The sequence below is a fragment of the Manacus candei genome, unplaced genomic scaffold (assembly GCF_025592945.1).
Source record: "Manacus candei isolate 608988 ecotype Guabito, Panama unplaced genomic scaffold, ASM2559294v1 h1tg000046l, whole genome shotgun sequence".
Taxonomy (NCBI): domain Eukaryota; kingdom Metazoa; phylum Chordata; class Aves; order Passeriformes; family Pipridae; genus Manacus; species Manacus candei.
This window is the reverse complement of record NW_026138094.1, coordinates 3192875-3208057: the sequence shown is the minus strand read 5'-3', so window position 1 is coordinate 3208057 and position 15183 is coordinate 3192875. Positions and strand designations below refer to the sequence as shown.

Below are 15183 nucleotides of genomic sequence, written 5' to 3'. Positions count from 1 at the left end.
ACAGTTGTTCAAAACATTTAGCATCCATAGAAACAAAACTGTAAGTCAAAAGCACATTCTGAATGCTTCCAATGGAGCAATGAAATCCTAAGAGCAAGCTACCGTTAATCATATGCATTCCTATATCTGCTGCTAACTAGAAGACAAAAAAAAATACCCAAAACCAAAGGAAAAAAACAAAACAAAAAAATCCCCAAAACCCAAAACCAGCAGCCATCTTTCTGTACATAACTTAAGACTACAAAAAGTCCTGAAATTGAACTGTACAATTTGACCTTGTGTTCTATGTGTAAGTTAGCCAGTAGCAGCTGTAAAATGGCAGAACACACACCAAGTGGTGTCTCCAGTTTGGGGGTTTCCTTATTTTTGCTTAATACCATTTTTACATTAAAACCATACTTTGGTGTGACTTACAGACCATTCCTACGTGTCTATGGCTAAGAATCAGAAAACCAATGGTAAAAGCCTAACAGCTACAGTACTTTCAACATTATGTTCTACTTTATACAACTATGTTCGGTATTTCTGCACAGCCTGCACAGTGAAAACCCCACAAATATATAGTTTTATTGTAATAATTCCACTTTCACTGAAAGTTTATTAAGGTAAGCTTACAGCCTGGCAGGATTATACCTGTACAGAGGTGCACAGATTCATATAATTCTGTTTACATGCTTTTACAGACAGGAATGTGACACCAAGTCCCAAGGTTTATGTTTACCCAAATTATCAGCAGACCAATAGCCCTGATGACAAGTGCGCTCCGCTTCAGCATCAGAAGTAAGTTCATACTCAATTCTACTGTTCAATGATATTCACACTGAAGAATTTAAAAAAATACTTTCTGGGCGAACAAATCACCTTATCCTGGGCTAGTTAACTATAAAAAAATTAGAATTTATACCTCTTTTCAAATATCAATCTAATAATATATCACATCCAAGAGACAGGAAGGTATATTTGAACTTGCTACCTTCTGTAAGTTCAGTTAATCACACATACACATACATGCTATCTCCATATGCAGAACTTCCCTTTGGTGTCTCTTTCTCTCCTCCCTCTCCCCCCCCCTCCCCTTTTTTAATATTTAGCATCCATAAGCACACTCATCAGGAATGGTCCATGGTGTTCCTACCACTGTTCATAACAATCAAATTGACACAATTTCAGCTTGCTTCATTTTCCTCTGTCTGGTTTACAGCTGTCTCCATTCTGTTGGGATTGCTTTCCTTAGAAACCTCATCTGTTTGTTCCGTGAGCTGTCCGGCTGTCTTTGATGAAGGTGTGACATTACCTTTCTGAAGGATCTCAGTAGCTTCATGCTCTAGTACTTCTGATGGAGTCAAAGGCTCCAAATGAATACTGCCTTGTTCACTAATGTCAGAACCAACAGACTCAGGTTCATCTCTCTTCCTGAAGAACTGCTCAAAACTCACATCCTCACCCAAGGTCAGCTTTAAGTCCCTCACGTTCATCGCTGACAGCGTAGTTTCATCCAAGCTCCGGACTTTAGTCTGCTCATCCAAGAGAACATCACCTGAACTTTGGCACCTTTTCAACTCACTTTCATCAGGAATACCTTTTTGTTTCTCATCTAACTGTTTGTTATTATCATCTGAACCACAACAGGCTCTTTTCTCATGCAAAGACTTCTTTGAGCTGTTGCCAGGGAGTTCAAAACTAGGAACATCTTCTGTATTTGACAGTGATGAGTCTTCTTCGTTCTGTTCAGCAGATGCAACTTTTGTAGTTGGATTTCTACTGCATTTTTTTGTTTCATCTGAAGAGTCGTGCTCTTGTTTGCTGAAAAAGAAAACCAAACCAAACAAGTTACTTTTACAACAAACAAAATAAAGCGATACATGGTTGTACCCTGCAAAGTGATAAAAGAGTGGTGTTGAAGATTTCCTATTTGGCTGTTGAGATATCCTTCAGTGGTGAAATCTTACTGCTCACTGAGGTAGTCATCAGAATATTTTCATTCTGTTACACTGATTTTTCACTCAAAATCTAAATGAACGATGGGCCAACCTCTTTACCAAATTACAACCTATATTTGCTACTTTAGTCGAACAGAAATGTTAGGGGTTTTTTCCATTTAGTGGACCAGCTAACGAGTATATGACATTCTCAAATACACAAACAATTTATCTAAGTTCTTCTCTCTCAGATTTCTAGAAAAAAAGGGGGGAAAAAGGTATTATTTGAGAGAAAACTCAAGACTAAGTTCCACCTCAAAAGCCAACACTCAGAAGCCCCCATGAGCTGTGGCTGACATATCTGGTTGTGCCATAACTGTTCCTAATGACCTCAGCTATTCCAGAGAAACACCTCAGCCATACAGAGCCCTATAAATACTAGTTAAATATTGAGAATTGTTTTCCTATGAAAATCCAGTCAAATCCTTAAGGAACAGTGTATACACACATCACCTTTAGCTACTATTTTTCAACAAGCAGCCTGAAGGGCGACATATAGTTTGCAGAGCAAATGGGCACAGTGTTGTGCTTTATGTGGGAAGGTTTGAACACAGATATGCAAAGAAAAGAAAAGTTTTAAATAAAGGGATGACTAATGCCTCATTATCACACAAAGAGCAGCGTTCCATCCAGATGGATCACATATATGTGTACACACACACACAAGATTAACACCAAGAAACTCCTCCAAGCACAAATCTGCCCTTAGCATATAAAACAAATTGATCACCATCTTCCTCACCTTCTAGTAATCAAAAATCCCAGTTTCATCCAAGAAGTGGTGGGGAAGGGAAAAAGAAATATATATGTATATATATATATATATTCATTTCTTGTGCAGAAGATACCTTCCTGTGAGTCACTTATACTAATGAAGGAGTACAAAAATAAAACAAGCTTTTGCACAAACACATCACAATTATCCACAAACAACAGTGATATTTCTGATTGCTGAGCACAACAGTCAGTTCCTTTAGATAGAACAATTCTCCAGTGAAATAATTCACCTCTGCTGAGAACTGCAGATGAATAAGCAAACCCTAGTGAGAGTGATGCACTAAAATGCCACAATAAAAAGAAAAATCGTAAGTATTTCAAGAATTCACTCTCTTAGTACATCAGTAGCTGAAAAAGAAAAGCCTTCTATCCAGTATTAGGAATGAGAAGTATTCTTACTACCCTATGTGGCAAAAAACCATTGTTACAGTGTAAGAAAACTAAAAATTCAGACATCAAAAGTACTGAAAAATGCGAGAATTTGAACAACTGTATTATACAGAAAGGGGGATGTCAGTGAATGGTTAGAATTGTACAGAAAATGCAAGATTTAGGTGCCAAGTGAAGTTGAGGAAAGTGAGGTATACAGAAATTATAAGATAAACTTGTAATCTATTCCAGTTATCTTGCCTCATAAAAATCAGTAAGCAACAGTCTTAAGATGGTGAGCATTACTTTTATTCCAATGCTCACTGCAATTCTACCTGAGGAATGATCTGCTCACCATAAAAGCCTTATTTAAAACCATGACTGAAGCATTTAAGATCTGAAATGCTAAATGAGGTGCATAAAGGTACCGGACAGAAGAATTCCACAATACAAGCTCAGTTTTCTTCTATTTGTCTGCCAAAACCCAAACACCCAGAACACAGTTGCAGTTTACTTTGGGACAGCTGTAAAACATCCCACCTGACCTCCAATATTATTTGGAGGAGACACTTCCCACAAAATACCTTTACAGGCACAGTACCTACATTAGATGAGCTATAAATTATTTAAATTTATTGACTTGTAAACCCACGTTAATTAAGCAGCTTATCCCAACATCACTAAAATTGATTTTCTCTGTTTCTCTAAAAAAATGTTATCGCAGCGATAGCAAGTATGTCTCCTACAAAACCTTGTTAAGTCATCACTTCTAATAAAATCTAACCTTTCAAAGGTTTCTTATAAAAAAAAAAAACCAAACTAAACAAACCCCTCAAAATTGCTTATGCCTGTATCTTCTTTGTTGATGCTGCATTAAAGGCAAATTTTATCTGCTGAAGTATGGCGCTTCCTTTGTTATACTTAAATAATGTTATTAATCATAAATTAAATTATTCACCACCTCAGCGAGTCTTAATGGTTGGCTACAGGGTACAAAATACTTGACATAAAAAACAGCTTTACCACTTAACTTTTATGAAAACTGTATACTGTATCAACTGGACCTATTTTCCTAAATCCAAGAAAACGGTGCTAAAGCCAGACCTTTTAAAGAATTTTAGCACATAGTTTCAGCACACCATGAGCACCTTCTTACACTAATGTTCTAGCAGCTAATCAAAATCTTGAAATGTAGCATAAACAATCATAACCTTTTCTGGGAAGACAGTAGCTTGAAGAATTTCTAGAAAAAAACTTTGTTATTTAAGTGGTTCAAGGTACCTTCCAGTCACTCAACTGAACCACATCCAGCATTATAAATACATGGAAAGGTCATTGGGTTTGGGTTTTTTGGGTGTTGGGGTTTTTTTTTTAATCAATCCCACCTTTTAACAGGAATTCCCTATTTTGAAAGATGCAACTTTAAGTAGAGTTTATGATTCATGAAGCACAATTGTCCCCCAAGTATCTGACTGTATGAGCATTTCCTGGAAAGGTGCACCTGAATGCATAGTTAGAAGAAAAGCTGCTTCTATGTTAAGGTGTTTTACACTGTTAACAACTGAAGAAGAAAGGAAAGATGGTGATGTTAATGTTACTTGATTCTGTCTCCAGTCTCTCACCTGTAAAATGAGGTTAGTGATGAAGACAGTACACAATAACCTATTAGTATCATGAGCAGTGAAGTGTCACTGCTCACAAAGCTCACAGTTGCATTTAACACAATAACAGAAACAAACATTTACTTTGTGGAAAAGGCTTCCAAAAAAACCAGTTAAGGCATAATTGGCTAATTAAGCAGTGACACTCAACATGCTAAAAATAACAGGAGAGAGACAGGTTAAGGTACAAATGAAGTCTTAATTCTTTGACCCTAAGCTAAACTGGTCATACCACACATATGCATGCTCTGTCCCTGCAGATGTGGTCCAATATGTTGCATAATTTATGTAAGTCGTTGGGACCATAAGAGAGGTTTAACACTCAGTCAGGCAGGTTCTACTTGCATGGCTTAGAAGTGCTTTTACATTATGAGTTTTCCATGTGAGTAACTTTTCTGAGATCCTCACCCAAATGGAAACAGGATGCCACAATGCCAATCCATTCTACAGGAACTACTTGCACAGAGCTGTCAAACCTGTATGTAGCTTGCAAGTGTTTTAAATGCGAGTCTGAAACTTAAACTTCTGTAGCAAAGCTGCAAAAGAACCACAGGATAATATTCCAAATGAGCATTCAAAAGATGTATAATTCATGTAACTCCAAATCCAAGTGTCTACCTAGAGTCATTTCTGGGAAACTCTGAGAGAATTTTTCTGAAAGTCACAAAAATCTGCAGTCACATTCCATTTTTGTTGTTGCTGGAAATCTGAATGAAAGTGAGACATCACAGATTCAACTTCCTCTGAAATGCAACAGCATGTTCACAATGAAAACACAAACTCACTATGCTTTTTTGAATGCTGCTGTGTCAAAACAGAAACAAGTCCTGCAAGAAAAACCTGTGGTAGGTAAGTGATGCTTGAAGCTGAACAGCAGCATTCAAGATGGAACATAGCTTCTGTCAGAAGGAAAAAAAGTAGCAAAAGGAATGAGGCTTCACAGTTACTGAGTAAACGTGCAGATGCTCAACCACAAAATATGCATAAGAGACAATGGATGACACAATCCCTGCCATTATTAGCAATACCACAGTGGTTGCAGGAGCTCACTATCACCAAAACTGTGACTGTTTGAATACTAAAAGTGAAGAGGACAAAAATACTGGTAACAATGAATTAATCTCAGAAAACTTGATTACGTAGAAAATGCTGCAAATCAAGGACAGCTTGCATTCACCAAAAATAATGTCTCATAACTAGGAGGTTATAATGGTGCCTGCTCTAAGAGCAAGAGTAGCTTTATCTCTTAGGCTGCTTGGAGGCTAGTAAATGAGAGATCCAACCAAGACATGTCCACTGTAAGCAGGAAGGTTGAGTTTGGAGGAACGTTAAATGTTCAGCATGGCAAAAGGAAAGCTCATCACATATCCAGACAACCTGCTGATGGATAAACTTGCCATAGATAATCTAGAATTGAAGATGAAGTCAGAAGCAGTGAAATCAAAAGCAGATGTCTCAGCAGCTTGAGTAGAGCATCCTTGAAGATGAGAGATGATACCAAAAGAACAAGGTGAGAATGAACTGGAACTGTAGCTGCTCCACCCTCAGAATCAAGGCTCAAAAAATGTATCTACTTCCATTACATGCTTTCTTCCTCCCACAGTATTTAGGAGCAAAAAGAAGCTACCAGAGAGCAAAGCAGCTAATAAATTCCTTTGGCCAAGACTCAGTTTATGTAGTTACATGCCACAGAAGTCATCCAAAGCACATTTTGCCACTGTACACCATAAAGTCACTGGCAGACAAAAATGCAACTTCCTTGAATATTAAATAGATCAGGACTTGTATGTTTTAGTGAACACCCAAAAAGAATGACAAATCCCTTTAGTTTTAGAAGCTGGCATCAAGTTCAGAACAAAATGGGTTTTGATGTCAACCCTACACACTTTTTACACACTACTTCATTTACATCATCATTTACACACTACTCCAGCTTGGGATGACACTGATAGACTGGAGCAGGGAAGAAACACTGCAAATGAGCAGCAGAGAAACACTGCACCATGTAAGTGAAACTCCTGGTAAGCCTCTCTTCAAAGGAGTACAGCCCCCAGAAAGCTGCCAGTCAATGCTGCAAAGCAGAGAACGTTATCACAGAAGGGCCTTTGCCAGACTACAATACTGGAAGAAAAGACCAGACCTATTGTCTATAAGATGCAAGAAGAGAACACCACAGCTTCAATGCATGAAGGAAAACGAAAAGGTCTGGTCAGATCCTTGTTTGCTTACATACCAAAATAATCCCAAGCTGGACAGGGTTCAATTTTCTGGTCCACAATGATGTATCAGTGAGCCAAGGCAGTATAGGATACCTGCTCACTTTCAAATCCCCTGCAACAAAAATGTCTTCTGTCAGTTCATTTAAAAATATGTTAATGGTTGTGCAAAGCAGAGCTGAGCATTAGAAGAGTACTGGCATAGTTATCAAGCCTTATTCCCTCAGCACAAGGTGGGTCACCAAATAAACAAGGTGATTTTATGCAAAAATTTAAAGAGCAATTTCTGCTGGAACATCCCCAGCTAGATTATCTGTATTACTAATGGCAGGATTCTGGTCCAAAGAGAGCCTCAGTAACAGAGCTCATGGAACACGTCTGGTCATTAGCAATAAAGATGAGTTTTACAACACATACAGACCATCTGACATATAATGAAAGACACCAAAAGATACCATTTGAGAGTTGCAAGAGAAGATCCAAAAGCGTTCAAGACTGTAATTGTGAGTCATTGTTTCCGACGATGAAGTGATTCTGAAGAGCCCCATAAACAAGTCACACCTCACTGAATTATCGGTCAAAGAATGGGAAGAAACACAGATCACTGAGAAACTACACAGCAAAGGTTGTGAATACTGCCTGCAAGTTCCTCTTCTTCCACAGCAAACCACAGAGTACCGTTAAGAACCATCCCACAAAAAGATGAACGTTTTTGTATGTACTCTGTACTGAAAATAACACAGGTACACTCATGCTCTTGGGTTTAGCAATGGTATACTCTTGTCCAAAGTATCAGAGAATAAGTACATGGAACAGGACAAGAGTCATGGAAATTACCCAATTCTACGAGCATGACAATTGCAAAAAGCACCATCACAGATTTTATATCACTTCACGCAGTACCAGTAACTAATCTTATGTCAAGATCAGAGTTCTCAAAAATAATGGCTATCTGCATCTGTCCTAATCTAACAGCTTGCAGAAACAAACCTGTATACATTCTTGACTTAATTTCAAATCTTTTCAGTGCTCACCCATCTGATACATACTGTATATCCAACATTCTTAAATATTTCCATATATCTCTGCAACACATTCAAGACAGAAAAATCCTCTTGCAGTACTAACAGCCTGCCACAGCTGTACATCTTCGGCCACCATTCAACACATTTATAACCTTTCCTTACACCTATTTCAGCAAGTATTAATTCCCAACACCTAATGCCATCTCCAAGTAGAACAGCTGAAGTTTTCAAAGGTATCATAGCTCTACACTTTATTTTTCCATTGTTGAGTTTCACTGAAAGCTAAACTATTAAAGGACTCCCTCTTACTAGCAATTTTATGGAAACTAAGAAAGAATATACTAAATAGTGATGAAATAATCTACTTGGGATATTTCCAATACTCAGTGAAAGCTGATTTATATTTAGAGGCCTAAGAACTTCTCGCTCTGTTGGAAGAGTTCTCACCATGCATGAGCCTATCAAATCCCTTTTAGAATCCTGCCATAAGCTACATGGACTCACTAATGGTTAAACCATTTTCTTCCATCTTTTAAAATATCTTTCTTTGCAGCATAATTGACATTTTTATTTCTGTGTTCTGAAACAGTTTGAAGAAAACATGAATGCTTGATTTAACTGGCACGACTCTGAGCTTTCAGTTAAGGCATAAGCAGACACAAACTACATCGTAAAGCCTCGGAAACTCTTCCAGAATGATCAGGGATGACTTGGCACATCTGATTTCTCTAAGGTTTAAAAAAAACCCCCCTGTAACATGATCTCCACAATACTGCAGGTTCTTTTTCAAATCCTTAAAAACTCCTGATTTTTACTAATTTTTCTTTGAAAGGTGGAATTAAAAAAGTTAATACAAACCAGTATACTTTTGTCATATAAAGAACATAATTTTGAAAATAATTTCTAGATATTTATAAAATATTAAGACTGAATTAGTCCTCCTTCAGTAAATGACATTTCTTTTGGTATTCATATTAATATTACATAAAGAACACAAAACTCTCATTTAATAAAGCTAATATTAAAGTAAACTGAAGTAACAGTCTCACTTGTGTCTAGACTCAGAGGTGAGGATTGAGAAGTCCCAACACTGCAAGAATTATTTATGTCTCTCCAAACTGAACAAAAACCTGGTTTTGATTTTGGCTACAGTAGGTAATCATTTTATCTCTTCCTCCCTGTAATTGTGGACATGGTAAGAGCAAAAAGCACTAGTAAAGTAAGGGCCTGTGTTCATCCATACATCTCAAATTCTATGAAATTCAAAAGAAATCCAAGTTCAGAGTGTAAATTTTGACCATCTATCTCTAAATAAATAGAAAAAAACATTAAGCAGTAAAATAAAACTTACTCAGATACTTGTGCAGCAGTTGGGATATCTACAGAAACTGAAAATAAAAACAAAGGATTTAATTAAAATTATTTAAAAATGTGAAAATACAGAAGTACTCACTGTCAAATCCAAGTACACAGAAATAATGCAACTAACAACAGGACTGCAATAACAGAGACATCCACATTAAGTATTGATATAGTATGTAAAAAAGAGACTCTATGTACTCACCTTTCTCTATAATAACTTGACAAGTATGAGTGTGGCTCTCACTCAGATGTGTGGCCATGCTATCTAAGCCAGAAACATCAGCCAGGAATTCACAGTTAAGACACACTACAGTCAAGCCTCTAGAAAAGAAAAAAAAACAAAAAGGAAGTATAAATACAACAGTTTTCTTAACTTACAGCAACTGGACAGACCATAAAAAGAAATTCATTCAACTTCAGATGAGATTATTCACATAAAAACATATTCTTACTTTTTCTACTGCAACTAGTATCAGGAAATCCCCATCAATGACCAGGGCATCTCCATGCTGGATGTAGTACAAAGAACATGACTTTAGACAGAAATTTATCTGTAAAGCATGAGTTTCTCTGTTTTGATGGGTTTTGTTTACATGGTTGTTTTTTTCTTTCCCTCACCCCCTCCCCATTTTGCACCTTATGAATAATGGAAAACTGAAGAAATAGAAATATTATTAAAAACTGCTCAGAGTTAAGATAAAAAATAATAAATGTTGACAAATAACATATATTTGTCACTGACCAGAACACTGCTATTGGAAGTTTCATTTCTCTGATCTTTCTAAATTGTGGAAACCTAGAAATTCAAGAGCCTATAATCTCAATTATCAATGAACATCAGAAAGTAAAAACATAATGATCTGTAACTGAAAAAAGCTGCATTACCGTAGCTCTTCTGATTGCTTCTTATAGATCCAAAATCTTTTACGTGGACGAGCACTGTGAAAACTAAATATATGACAACATTACCACTTAAACTGGTTTGCCTGAGTACATTACTCCTCATATCCCCTACACTATCCATGGTCCTGCAACTTGCTTATGACAAGGCACGAAAATAGAAGGCTGAATTACTGCCCTGCATTATTCCTAAACAATCAGTTGCTTTAAGCTTACAGGCTTGTGAATCTCAGCTCTAGTTTAAAACAATGTCTTTCGAGTAAGTAACGAGTTTGGGAGAGGAAAGGTTTCATTTCATTGGCACAGTCCTGCAAGAACAGTTACATTGCTTCCATCAGCAGTTTAGGGCTTGAAGAGCCATAGCTGCAGGCACAGAGTGCACCACAAAAAAGTGAAGCTTTGCCAAACTTGTGCTTCCAAAAGAGACAGCTCTACATGAGAAATGCAATTTTTAGACAACTTGTAAGTTGTCCCTTATGCAGGTCAGACATGTGTCAACACTGTTCTCCCCCATGAAAACACATTCAGGCAGCTGAGTACAGGGGCTGCTATTGCAGAAACACCCTCCAAGTCTCCCTCCTCACCACTCCTTTTTCCTCACACTCACCAAAGAGGTGAGGAGAGGTGCTGCAGAGGATCCAAGCAGGAGAAGCATTAGTGCATCAAGGGCACAAGGGACAAAAGACTGGCTACTTTTAATGCATAGCTGAATTTGACCAAACAGCCAGGACAGTGGCCACAACAGGAACAGTTTGCCTTAGATTTCTCTTTCCCCTTCTGAAGTAAACTTTTTCTTGTACAACTGGCGTTAAGCACAATAATTTCTGTTATCTTTTTCAAGACTGCAAACAGTAGATTATATGCATAAAAGCATGTAAACTATTTCAGCCTAGGACTTACATGAGCATTGAAGTTAGTATGACTTAGGTCACAGACCCAAGAATTCTAGCACTCACAAATGCCAAGGCATTTTATACACACATGTCTTTATAAAGACAGTTGCCTTTGGGATTTTTCCACAATACAGCTGGCTTGTTCAGGGCACAGGATTAACAAGTAGGTTTTCAAAACTTTATTTTACTGTCACTGCTATGTGATCTGTGTCTAATTATTGCATAGTATAATTCTATGGCTCTAAAAACTAATGTATTTGTTTTCTTAACAGGCTTTTTTACAGCTGTCATCACTAATACCCTACGCTGCTGCACAAGCGGTGACAAACCTCCTGCAAAATGAGATGTTATTTCTGTGGATGATCAGAAGTAACATAAGCAAAAAGTATCCACTTGAGTATGCTATTTGAGACATCTTTACATCTGAGCAGAGATTTCACTAGCAATAGCTGTGCTCTGTATGCATTCAGCACTCGTAAAATCAGATGAGGCTTCAATCTGAAACCTGGAGAACACGCAATAATTAGTCATTTTTCCTAACTCAGGCTGAAGTGATTATGGAAGATCCCACAGAAACTCTGAAACAAAGACAAACCACTGCCTGAACCACTGGATTTTTAAGGCAAAACAAGAACATGGGGTTTAGGCCTTCATTACAAAGTAAAAAATCCAACCTTACACAGATCCCTGCCATTCTGATGACCCGGTTCAAAATTCAGCTAACAAACACTTAGCCCACCTTACACGAATTTAGGAAGTATTTGCTAAGCCAGTAAAAACCTTTGAAGAGTTCTTACTTCACCATGTGATTCACATAGGCTTTGCTACAGCTGGTGCTGTATCTGCACAAACTACAGTGGACGTAGGCAGGAAAATGGCTGGCGAAATCCTTGATTTCTGAGTAACACTCAATGCACTTGTGATGTCCCGAGTGACACCTGACAGGGATATGGAAGAGTTAACAGTGAAGAGCAACACTTTAGGATGAGAAACTATTTCAAACTTTTTGCTTCAAGCTTGCCTATATTAGGGAAAAGTACTCAAAAATGTATCAGCTAAATACTTAGAGGTTACATTTGCACACAAAACTTAGCAAAGAAAAAGCTTTTGGTTTTTCTGTCACTCCAATATTCCCCACAAGCTCTGAAAAATCTACAAAGCAAGAATGTAATCCCACTCTTCCCCAATTTCACTGGCTGATTTTGGATGTCTCCTACAGCTACACACTGTGAAAGTCAGCAACATCTCTGACAAAGAAAACTGCTAATTTACCTTAGTCAATGAAATTATATTATGGTCATTAAACACCCATGTAATTATTAACATAAGGACAGTAAACCACCCCAAAATTGCAAAGATAAAAACAAGCTACTAGGAGAATGGTGCCTTACTTTCTTGATTATTTTTTGTTAGCTCCCCAAAATAAGTTATCTCCTAGGACAGACAGGATTTAATCTTTTAACTAACAGGTACTCAAAAAAAAATAAAAAGGAACAAGAAAAAATATTTTTCCCTCCATAAGAAAACTTCCAGAGAACACTCAGGCAGATGTATTCCCCTCCACAGGTCAGTTTTAAACATAAATCTGCCTAATGAGTTAGTATTTCAAGAGTCTGTGGCTCTGTGCAGAGAAAAATTCTAAATGTAGCATAGAGAAGTTTCCAGAACATCTGTTCTTCATAACAAAGTGGTTTGCCACCACTAAAATTGGTGAATGAAGATACTGAATTCTAATCACAGTACCAGGATGAGGAAAGTTTATGCACCTGTTTTTTCTGCAAACCTGAGGGGTCAGATCTTTTTTACAGTATTGGAAGTTATCAAAGGACAATTAAATGATCATTTATATTCAAAGTATACTTAAAGGCAGATTTAATGCTAATATTTTACCTTAGATGATGAAATGTTATATTTGTAACTTCCTTTTTTTTTTTGCTGTTGGTCCATGCATTTTGTTTCTTTGATGCAGTTTGTTTTGATTTTCCTCTTGATTTATTTGTATTAGATTTGTTATGATTTTTAGTGGTTGTGGTTTTAGATTTAGGTGATAACTGAAAGGTGGAACTGCTTGTACTAATAGAAGATGAAGCTGATGATCCTGACTGATGAGATCCTAGAGATGCTCGAATAGTCACCTGCAAGTATGAAAGAAAATTTAGATTTAAGTTCCCATTTCTATTTGTCTCAAAGCTTAATACACTTAAGAACAGAAATCATAGCATAAGAAACTCTGCTGAGTAAAGATTACTTTGAAAAACACAAAACACTGAAAATACTTTTGGACTACAGGCAACCTCCATAGCCTCCTGGATGCTTAAAAAGCTTGTTTTGGTGGAAATAGCCATGACAAAAACACACTTTTCAGATCTGAAACTGGCTACATCCTACTTTCTTAAAACAAAAAAAATGTAGCAGAAGGGTTAGGCCAATGAGCCCTCTAAGAAGAATACCAAGAAATCCCATCAGTGCCTGGATTTAACAAAAGTCTTGTGTCTTGTTGCCTCAGGATTAGCCACTCTACTTCCTTCAGGTATTTTTGCTCCTCATCCTAGAACCCCCAGGACTAATTCTGGTTTCTGACCTCTCTTCTGGCATTATCAAACTCCTTTGTCTTGCCCTTAAATTTGGTTCCTGAGTTTTCACTCACAATCATACTTCTTACCCACACTCATGGTTCAGAAGCATCTCATCTTCTAAACCTGTTCCCAGGCTCTCCAGTCTCATCATGTGCATCCTGTCAAGGTTTACTAATACCAAAATTTTAACATAACCTAAGCTTTTGCTAGATCATGAAGACTCTGAAATCTTTAGAAAATTGAGGGTTTGTCACAGAGTACAGAATCAGTGCTTTACATTCATTCTGCCAAGCAACACAATCAACATCAACTGCAGTCATTTTCCCCTTCCTGACTCTACAGCAAATGAACTATGAAGAGCTGATCAAAATGTAAATTTTCTTCTGCCTTGCAACTGAAAGGACATATATTTCAACATCTCATTAAAACACTGCAGGAAAAGCTCTCACAATCTACAAGAAAATCCTAGTCTAAGTAGTTTTTTCTTAAGGATGATTTAAAGATGGCCTAAGTTTACTGAGGGACCCAAGTTTTCCCCCAACCCCTTCAAATGCTGAAGTTAAGAAGACCTGATGAACTCAGCTTTAAGCATATATTGTCTGTGGAAAAGTAGGTCTTGCATTTTTTGCCAACACCTTTCCATAGGTCGAAAATCTTTCAATAGAAATGATGCAGAAGCATCTCCTAGGACAAGAAAGGATAAATGCCAAGCAACAGCTCAAGAAAGTTGCAGCTCTAACTGGACTTCTGCCATATACATGTGTGGAACAATGGGACAAAAAGCAAAACCAGGAATCACCAAGAAGAAACCATAAATTGTGCCTGGTAAATCTTGCAACAGGAATATTTTTTAGAGTTTTAGTTTTGGAGGTGAGAAAAAAAAACAAACAAACAACCAAAAAACAATTCCAAACACTGGGCTTTGGAAAAGAAAGGAGAAAAACACTTCTTTCTATTCCAGCCTTTCCTCTTTTTTCTTCTTTGTCCCCTCACATTTTCCTGTGTGAACACTTACCTTTGTCCCAGGAGGCAAGCCTTCTAACTGTTTGGGTTTCCTGAATGTTCGGTGATGCTGAGTCTTGTGATCCATTTTTTCCTTGCAGGTCAGGAACTGCAGTCTGCATTTAGTGCAGCGGTACACGCCCTTTTTCTGGGAGAAATAACACAAGCTATAGGAAGCACAGATGGCATGATAAACAAAACCCTAGCACTAGCTTGTCTCAAGCAATGCTCATCCTGTTTTTACAACTTCAACTGAACAAACTTCTAATACTGTACAAAGACAAAATACTGTGTTGGAATTAGAGAGAATATTTAAATGCTTGAAAATGCAAGGCAGCATGATTAGTAAGAGTAGGAGAAATCAGATTCCAGTTACAAGAAGACACAGTACTTCATTATCTTTTTCTTTATTTGTACTAGTGA

General features: G+C 37.3%; 1 protein-coding gene across 4 annotated transcripts in view; it reads right to left on the bottom strand.

Annotated features, from left to right (window-relative positions):
* Positions 1–578: 578 nt before the first annotated feature.
* ZNF280D (zinc finger protein 280D) overlaps positions 579–15183 on the bottom strand; it is a 38690-nt gene continuing 24085 nt past the window's right edge. For 3 of the 4 annotated variants that reach the window (XM_051797036.1, XM_051797038.1, XM_051797037.1), the window contains exons 10-16: positions 14774–14908; positions 13073–13317; positions 11980–12120; positions 10275–10337; positions 9592–9710; positions 9379–9415; positions 579–1803 (exon numbers count right to left, since the gene is read on the bottom strand). In XM_051797036.1, coding sequence (XP_051652996.1) covers positions 1167–1803; positions 9379–9415; positions 9592–9710; positions 10275–10337; positions 11980–12120; positions 13073–13317; positions 14774–14908 — 1377 coding nt within the window. In that variant the 3' untranslated portion in view covers positions 579–1166. Of the gene's footprint in view, positions 1804–7019; positions 7118–9378; positions 9416–9591; positions 9711–10274; positions 10338–11979; positions 12121–13072; positions 13318–14773; positions 14909–15183 lie in introns of all 4 variants that reach the window. The other variant, XR_007906172.1, reaches the window with a different exon arrangement.